This window comes from Tachysurus fulvidraco, chromosome 22 (genome assembly GCF_022655615.1).
Source record: "Tachysurus fulvidraco isolate hzauxx_2018 chromosome 22, HZAU_PFXX_2.0, whole genome shotgun sequence".
NCBI lineage: Eukaryota > Metazoa > Chordata > Actinopteri > Siluriformes > Bagridae > Tachysurus > Tachysurus fulvidraco.
This window is the reverse complement of record NC_062539.1, coordinates 5123409-5132734: the sequence shown is the minus strand read 5'-3', so window position 1 is coordinate 5132734 and position 9326 is coordinate 5123409. Positions and strand designations below refer to the sequence as shown.

The 9326-nt window shown below is 36.2% G+C and overlaps 1 protein-coding gene and 1 long non-coding RNA gene across 2 annotated transcripts; one reads left to right on the top strand and one right to left on the bottom strand.

Annotated features, from left to right (window-relative positions):
• Positions 1-1457: 1457 nt before the first annotated feature.
• On the bottom strand, positions 1458-7242 carry tm6sf2a (transmembrane 6 superfamily member 2a). The gene is made up of 10 exons (XM_027150455.2): positions 7003-7242; positions 6179-6282; positions 5484-5581; positions 5272-5375; positions 5044-5126; positions 4759-4883; positions 3962-4063; positions 3563-3655; positions 3262-3381; positions 1458-2757 (listed from the first exon to the last, which is right to left on the bottom strand). Exons 1-10 carry the CDS (start codon positions 7095-7097, stop codon positions 2548-2550), a joined length of 1134 nt encoding a protein of 377 aa, XP_027006256.2. The 5' UTR covers positions 7098-7242; the 3' UTR covers positions 1458-2547.
• LOC125139917 lies at positions 6168-7573 on the top strand. Its single transcript, XR_007139061.1, has 3 exons — positions 6168-6305; positions 6630-6708; positions 7358-7573. It is a non-coding gene; the product is annotated as an uncharacterized LOC125139917 (long non-coding RNA).
• The last annotated feature ends 1753 nt before the right edge of the window (positions 7574-9326 follow it).

Here is a 9326-nt window from a genome sequence, read left to right as displayed (position 1 = left end):
TATAGCGTACTACTGTAGCTAGTGAATATTTAGAGTAACGCTGTAACACGCAGCATCGTCCATGATATAGTATGGCAACTCGTTTTGTGCAGGTTTAGACATACAATTGTGCAGAAGTGTTCAGTACAGCAGCCATGTACAAGAGGTTATATCATTTCGTGTTGCAGGGATTCAGCAAAATTTCCAGCTGACAAAACACTACAAAGGACCTGAACCTAGCTCAGAAAATCCTGCTGCTGGAAAATAGCACTTTTTTTCACATTGGAAACAAGGTCACACATTTCTGATGCAGATATATATATATTTCACCCTTTCCCTAATCCAATTTTTGATCATATCCTATAACAGACCTGGTTTAGTACATCACAGATGCAACATACAACAAGATACTGGCAGCTGTGGAGTATTTTTAAACTAGGCCAATTTAATAAAAAGTCTGTGAGCCTGGTAACCCTGTCATTATCTGTCTATTAAAAGGACAATGACATTATTATCTTATACACAGTATTCTATATAACACGGTTTTAATTTAGAATGATTACTAATAATGCATAACTAGATTTGTAATGTCTGTCACGACAAACTTTGATGTTGGCTTTGACGATGCATGTATTCGCCAAAAGGCTGGTCCTCTTTGGGGTTGAGTGGACATAAGGGTCAGTGTTACTTTTGGAAGCAAGTAGACAGAAAGCTTGGGTGGCAAAACATTTGGAGGTAAGTGGAGACGAGCATGTGACATCATCCAAATACTCTTGAGGAAGTTCCCCACATTGGGCTGAGTGTTTTGATATGTCACATGTCCATGTTGTGCTAATTATTTTTTTCATGTGACGTCACGTGACGTGACTAGAATACATGTGAGGCAGTTTTCCTCATTGTGCTGAGTGTTTTGATATGTCACAAGTCCATGATGTGCTAATTTTTCATTTTCACGTGACATCAGAATACCCTGTCAGGAAGTTCCCCTCATTGTTCTGAGTGTTTTGATATGTCACATGTCAATGTTGTAAAACGTTTTTTGATTTTGCATATTTTGGGGCGGGGCTGCGGCACAACCGAAAAGCCAGTCGGTACACCAATTTAAAACTTTGTTCAGAGTATCACCCTAAAGGAGCTGGCCGAGTTTGGTGTAGATAGTTCAAAAGCTTGCTGAGTTATAAACCTTCATAAAGTTTATAATGGGAGTTTATGGGAAAAAAGGCCACTTTGAGACCCTTTACCGAAAGCACAGGTACTCGAATCGCTTATGAAAGTAATAACAACAAACTTCAGACCAGGTTCCACAACATATCCGAATTTGGTGCATGTGGCTCGAAAGCCCTAGGAGGAGGTACTCTTGATGATTTTTTGTCTAAGCTTAAATAGGAAAACAGAATGCTGGCTTCTACAAAGCAACATAAATATTACTCATCTTTACATAAATGATGTCTAGCTATGTAGTAAACATTTTACATGGGTGCAATTTAGAGCTTTATTAAACAAATAACATAACCTTTTGTTAACAAGTTATATGTGTTCCTTTAAATAAAGTGTTACTAACATATTTATCAGTCACTTTGACTGCCGAAGTTCACAAACAAAGCTCTGTAATGGTTTCTGATTAACAGCGACGTTGCAAAACCCTGCAGTCATTCCTTAGTAATCTCTGTAAAACTGTGGGGTCAGAGTTCACTAGGCCATGTGTGGGATCATTGAAATTCTATGACCTGGATGATGTCATTGATAAAGCACAGAGACAAGAGTCAGGGGTTTGGCCGGAAGAGCAGAACGAGTTTGCAAACATGGAAAGGAAATCTAACTGATAAAACCTCACGCACATTACAGTTTCCTTACAAGCTGCACCTCCCTCCCTGAGTATAATAAACAGTGCATTTCACAAGACTATAGATTCATATCAGGGAATGTGCACCAAATATGAGCTGCTGGTGTGCATCTTTAAAAAAAAGTCCTGATTTGTTTCTTATTTTTATTATTATTATTATTACTGCAAAAGATCAGTTTCAACCTCATCACAAGCCGTTTGATATAAATCCTCCGAAACCAAAAAACAACAACAGATAAACAACAGATAAAAAAAATCCTGAGCAAGATAATTAGAAAGAAAACTGTCTACAATAAACCACTTTGAGAGACAATCACATTTCTTGTACATCACAATGGCTCATTAGGAAGAGAGGATTTAACTGTCAGATCTTTGCAAGATACCTTTGCAGATAACAATGTAGCTTTGAAATCAAGCCTCAAAGACTCACAGTATGAAGTAATTCTGCCGTCTGTGTTGTGTTGGCAGAAAAGTGTGTGCCAGAGTCCAGAGTTACTGTCTGGATTGCATCAAATGACTCATTCATCTAGCAGAGATAAGCTTTTGAACAGCAGAGCTGATTCTATTCCACACAGCAGAGACAAGGGTCATTCAGGAGAGGAGATGAGGTGAAGTCCACCACTGGGAGCTTCAGATTCCAGACACAATCAGGGGACTCACTGTCTCACTTACGTAGTTAAGTTTGTAGGTACGTAAGAACTTTGCTTTGCTTGGGTTTTATGCATCTACTTGCGCTTTTTGTCGTTGTCTGCTTGTCCTGGAGGCACCGGCTTCATGAAAAAGGCTGGGTCTATGTAGCAGCGTGCAGCTAGCAGGACAGGGACAGCTAAATACACAAGGTTAAGGGTCATGACTAGCCTCCACTCCTCTTTAGGGATGCGATAGGTGAAGGGCGTCCGAGAGTGCACGGACGCACCGATGTACGTCCACTGCATCTGCAGGTGCACACCAAAATATCACACATTTAATCACTGTATTCTCTGCCTATATACAGAATATTAAACAATCTTGGCTTAAATATTTTAGTTAGCATTTAGCATGTGTTGTATCACGTTTGGAAATACTATAGAAATTGTTTTCATAATGGTTTATCTGCTCTGGCTTTACTCTGCCTTTATCACCAATATGTATAGGTGTAAAACTAGTTTTCACCAAGCTTCTAACTCTATTACATAACAACATAACAGCCACCAGTGTGTGATGCCAGACATCTAACCAAACTTGCTGCTATAAGTAATATATCATTGTTCAGCTGGAGAGTGATAACATCCCTATTTTGTACCCATAAGCTAACAGATGATCTTATAGACAGCAGTTAACTCCTCTGATAGAGCAAGGATGTTAAATCGGCAAACATACAGCTAATGCTTCACCCAATATTATTACATTAATATAATGCTTAGCATGGCTGATTATCAGAACACATGGCACTTATTTACCTGAGCCATAGCTCCTGTGAGCAACAAAGTCCAATCCAGCATCCAAGTGCATCCTGGAACGGTCAGCCCGTAAACTAACATGGTTAGCAGGGGCATAACGTAGAAGAGGAACACCAACATCTACAATGAGACATGTTTCTGTAAAATTGCTGAAACACAACACTTCAGCCATAGTTGTGTTCTGAAATGATGCTCTAAAATGTTGAGCCTGCAGAGTTTTAGCTTCAGTGATGGCAATGTAAATAGGCTCATTAGTAAATATTCTGTGATAAATATTAGGATTAGGATGACCAGCACATACCATGACCTTAGGGAAGGAAACACTGTCCTTCATGTAGGGCTCGTACTGGTAAATGTAGGTGAAACACATGTCCAGCGTGCACTCAAGGACAACCTGTAAGATGGTCCATGACATAGGATTAGATATAGCTTCAAATAAATAAGGAATTCTAAAAACAAAAAAAAAATAAAAAATCAGCTTCAATAATGAGAGTCAGACAGAAATAGAGATGACCTCCTTGACCAAACGAGAAAGAAAGAAAGAAAGAAAGAAAGAAAGAAAGAAAGAAAGAAAGAGTCTGGTGAATCTAATGTTATTTCAGGATAAAATCAAACTTCAAGAGAGTGAAAAGAAGAAGAAAACAGTGTTGCAGAAGGAAAAAAACAAGTGAAATGAAAAGGAGAGGAGAAAAAGACTTACAAATCCTCTGAACAGAGTGAAGGCCATGGCTCCGAGCAAAGTAAGTGTGAGCAGGAAGTCTTTTGGGCGATACAAAAGCCTTTTCTTCTGATCTGCTGCAACCTACAGAAACATCCAAACACATTCAAAACACATGCTCCTTATATACTATACACTACACAGTAAATATTATAAATTATACAGCATACACTATACACTATATACTATACACTACACTGCAAATACTATATATTATACAGCATACACTATATACTATATACTATACACTACACTGTAAATACTATATATTATACAGCATACACTATATACTATATACTATACACTACACTGTAAATACTATATATTATACAGCATACACTATACACTATATACTATACACTACACTGTAAATACTATATATTATACAGCATACACTATATACTATATACTATACACTACACTGTAAATACTATATATTATACAGCATACACTATATACTATATACTATACACTACACTGTAAATACTATATATTATACAGCATACACTATACACTATATACTATACACTACACTGTAAATACTATATATTATACAGCATACACTATACACTATATACACTATATACAATACACTATACAGTAAATATTATATATTATATAGCATACACTAAACACTACATACTTCACACTATACAGTAAATACTATATACCTTACATTACACAGTATATAGATGTACAGTATATACCTAATACCCAATACGGAATATGCTATAAACTACAGACTATATAATTTTGTTTTGTTTTGTCAGGAACCTCACCTTGTCTGCTGGAATGATTGGCAGCTCTCTGGGCCTTTTAAAAACCTTTACTGCTGTCCATATGGACAGAATCAGGAAAAAGAGGCTGAGCCCAAATGCTGGATAGATGTTCTTAGCATGTTTACCTGCAAAAAAATAATTATATTAAAATATTATAGATCCTATAATGGCATTATAAGACGATGTGGAGGGAAATTTATTTTTTATTATTTTGCTTTGTTCTGTGGATTAATTCAAATTAAAATGTAATGGCACTAGAGGACAGAAACATCACAGATATATTACCTATAACAATGCTTGGAATAAAGACGATCTGAGTGGCTACCATGGAACCCACCCAAAGAAGCGCCAAGTTCCGATATGGCTTCCTATAGAGAAAGTGGGAGAAATATTAATAGCATATTGCTGCCATAGAGAGTCTAAACCTTTAACGAAAAGACATTATGCTGAAAATAACAAAAGCATTCTTGACATCTTGCAAAGAAATATTTTTAATAAAGGCGCAGTATTCACCCTTTCCGCATGCGGTAGATAATGGAAAGGAGCAAAACAAAGTGCACCCCTCCATTCCAGTAGTTCTTCATGATGCAATGTGCTGTGTTCAAATACGGTTCTCCCTGTGCCAGAAAAAGAATGTTTGAATTGTGTTTTGTTTAAAATAATTAAGTGTGTGTGTGTGTGTGTGTGTGTGTGTGTGTGTGTGTGTGTGTTTTTTTTACATTAACCTTATTAATATAGAAATCCACAAAGCCCTTGATATATCCATCCAGCTCAAGAGCACACACAAGGTCAACGATGGACGTGAAAGAAAACACAACGAATACTGAAACAAAGACAAAACAGAGCAGGAAAAATGATCACAGTTAGCCCCCCAGCTCTGTGTTTCTTTCTCTGACTCCCTCTCCATCAGCCCATGTTCCCGTTTACAGTCTTCCCTCCATCACTCTTTCACTTTCCTTTCCGCTCCAGCTATTGATTTCTCCCCGACTGTGAGTTTATGATGGCCTGTGGCTATGTAGGTGAAGCTGGATCTCTATCACTGACAAACAGACCTGTCTTTCCTTTAGCGCTCTACCACAGTGCTGAAAAGGGCATCTCCTGATGTTTAAGAATAGCCACATCAGACCTAGCAGCAGGGTGAGGGTGGAGGCACTGGGGTGAAAATTAGGAGTGACAGGAAAACAGAGTGAGGGAGGAGAAAACCCGAGGGAGCTGTGAGGCCCAACTGCTGATTGATTGCTGTGTTGTTTCACAGCAGAGTTTTCTCCATTGTAGCTTGCTCAAGGATTAAGGACAGGCTTAAACTTCATTCACTGGCTTTAAACAAGCTCTACCACCACACATACAAAAACTATGTAGTATTACCTAAACAGAAATTCAATGTAACTGGTTATCTAACAGTTCTGCATACACGTCTTACCATAAAACAGGAAGTCCACCGCTTTTTCTTTTCGAACACACAGATATGCCATAAAGAATACTGCAGCAAGAACAGCTACTTCTACCCCCAGGATAACCAGTGGCCTAAAGGAAAATGAAGAGTGCAGGTAAAGTCAAAGAACTCAAGACCAGAAATGTTCAAACACGCAGCTATTTCAGGCTGTAAATCAGGTCTTCCAAAGAGCCTTTTAAGTGTAAAAAAATAAAAATAAAAAATACACAGACCACTTTATGATTGCAGCACAGATTTCTTAATCAAGCAAATTTCATCATACATATTTATTGCATCCAGTAGAATTAGTAACCATCTTTTCATTTCAGACCACATAAATCACAAATATTTGTGCATTCTAAACGTTTCTCAGCAGGATTAATATTACAGTTATATTTCGATTGACATTTTTGTGTGTGCTTTTTTTAATATTGTCAAGCTTTAGACTGGGAAATGAGCACCTGCCTAAAAGAAAGCCACTGGTGTGACTGGCACTAATTTGAACCCCATCAATCCAGGTGACAGTTAATAACAATTTTCAGACACATATATACACACACACACACACACCCACACACACACACACACACACACACACACACACACACACACACACACACACACACACACACACACAAATACATAAATAATAAGCTTTGACATAGGTTCTAGCGGTCAAATCTGGCACTTACTGACGTTCTGTAAAATGTAGACAGAATTAGCCCATTGTTTTATTCCTCTTATACCACAACAATTTGCCAACAACCAACACCATTCATTGCAGTTAAAAAAATGTGAAGATAATAACTTACGTTTGCAACGCAGAAATGTTGTTTGATGCATAAAGTACAAGAGGTGCCATCAGAGATAAAATAAAAGTAAGGATCTCCTTTGGAAAAGCCATCATCTCTCCAGTAGAAGACTAAAAACTTTAAAAGATTAAGCAAAAATGTGATTGAGAGAAAAAGGGAAATTCATGCAAATTGTTCCTAAAGGCGGTTTGAGGAGGTGAAATGCAGCTGTGTCACACTGCCAGCTCACTGATTTCATACAGGCTGGAGTTGAGGGTAATATAGTGCTCTGTGTCAAAGTCCATGACCTGAAGAAGATAAAGTCGATAGAGAGGCATTGATAATAAAGTGGTGTATTTACCTCTCATTTCCATAGGGGGGCGGTAGAAAGCCTCGGAACGACAAGCCTTGAGGACGTGAGTGGTTTCCCCCCATGGGCTATGGGCCAAGGCTACTGGTGCTGCAGACTGATACAGAAGCTTAAAATTTTAACTTCTAAATAAAAAAATTATTTAGTAATAATAATTTATTAATAAAACATTTTATCCTATCCACTGAAAGCATGCTGACAATAGCATTCTGCTGGGACAAAGTTTGCATACCCCACTTCAAAATAAATTAATTGATATATTTATTTGTTCATTTCATTATTTATTTCTATAATAAGTCATTTATTTGTTCATTCAGTCACAGTCACTGCTTTATACAATTTGGATATGGATATGCATGGGAGGGAGAAAGATATCGTGAGAACCTGGAAGAACCCCAAACAGACACAGAGAGAAATCCAGACAGGCAATAACAGGACATCAGTGATGGTAATAACAAAACAAAAATATTATTTAATGCCTTGATAACTGCCATCAGTCCCTGTAGATCTGAACAGCATTTGTCTGTTTCATTTTGATTCATTCATTCATTCAACCAGTAACTGTTTTATGCAGGTCAGGTTCAGGATGGATCTGGATCCTATACCATGAGCTCAGATCTAGAATACAATTGAATAATGTTCTGTTGTTTCAGTTTTCATTAATAATAACAACCCTCATCATTTGCTCAGTGATGAGAGATATATAAACTGTTAGAAAAGCATATGCTAGGTTTAGATTGGGTTCATTGGAAATATATATATATATATATATATATATATATATATAGTGATAGTGTTATACAAAGGACGTTTACTATAGCACTTAGTGTATCACTTATTTGTCTGCTTGCTTGCTTGACTAGGACAGCTATTGGCTATTACAAATCGTTTTATTTGATTTGATTTGATTTTATTATTTGCTCAATAACAAATGATAACAAAATACAATGTTGTATTATTCAAATCTTACAATAGTAACATAACATAAAGAAAAAAAATAAAAATAAAAAATACAAATAAGGGGTATCATGCAATATAATTAACTTAAAAAAGAGGATTTAGCAGTCTTGTAAAAGTCCATAGTTTTGACAACTTTTCGGCTCGTAAGTCCTTTTAAAGTTTCAAGATAAGTTTTTATTTCCAGCTTAAAATGGAACATGTTTGTTAGACCACTTTACATTTATGGATTATGAAACTTTTCCACTAAAATAAGCAGATTTAAATATAAATATGACATTTCACCATTTTAAATTCCTCATGAAAATTAACATCTTTTTTCTGTATATTAATTTTTGTCCCACATAATGATTCAAACAAATGTTGTAGACATAAATCTAAAACAAATCTAGTGTATATACTGTACAATCACAAAAAGGTGCACAGCAGATTTTTTTCTTAATTAAATTCTCCAACTCAATCCAAAATATTTTTGTATGTAGGCAATGGAAAATCAAATGAAAAATAGTTTCCTTTTCACCTTTACAGAAATTACAGGAGCAATCAATATCTAATTTAAAACGTTCCAGCACATGTTTTTCTAGGTATATTGTATGCATCATTTTAAAAGAGACTTCTTTTACTTTATTTATTAACATAGAATTTATCCACTGTTCTCCAAGCTTTACGCCATTTCACATCCCCAAACACAGAAGACCAGAAAAAATGAGCTGAGGGATAAACAATATTAATAAGTATATTTCTAATATAGTTATTTGAGAGTCTATTTTGTAACATATTTGCATTACCAGTAAATGTTTTACCCCTGATATCTGTAATATTTAGATCTTCCTCCCTGTAATGCATTCCTCAGAAGGATCAATACTTTTTGGGGAATTGCATCCATTACAACAGCAAATTCTTTAGGTCTAACTGGTATTTTAAATGTATTCAAAAATTCTCTATATGGCAATAAATTTCCATCATTATTTAAAAGCTGACTAGATATATAGAGCTGAGAGATGGAGCTGGCTAACGC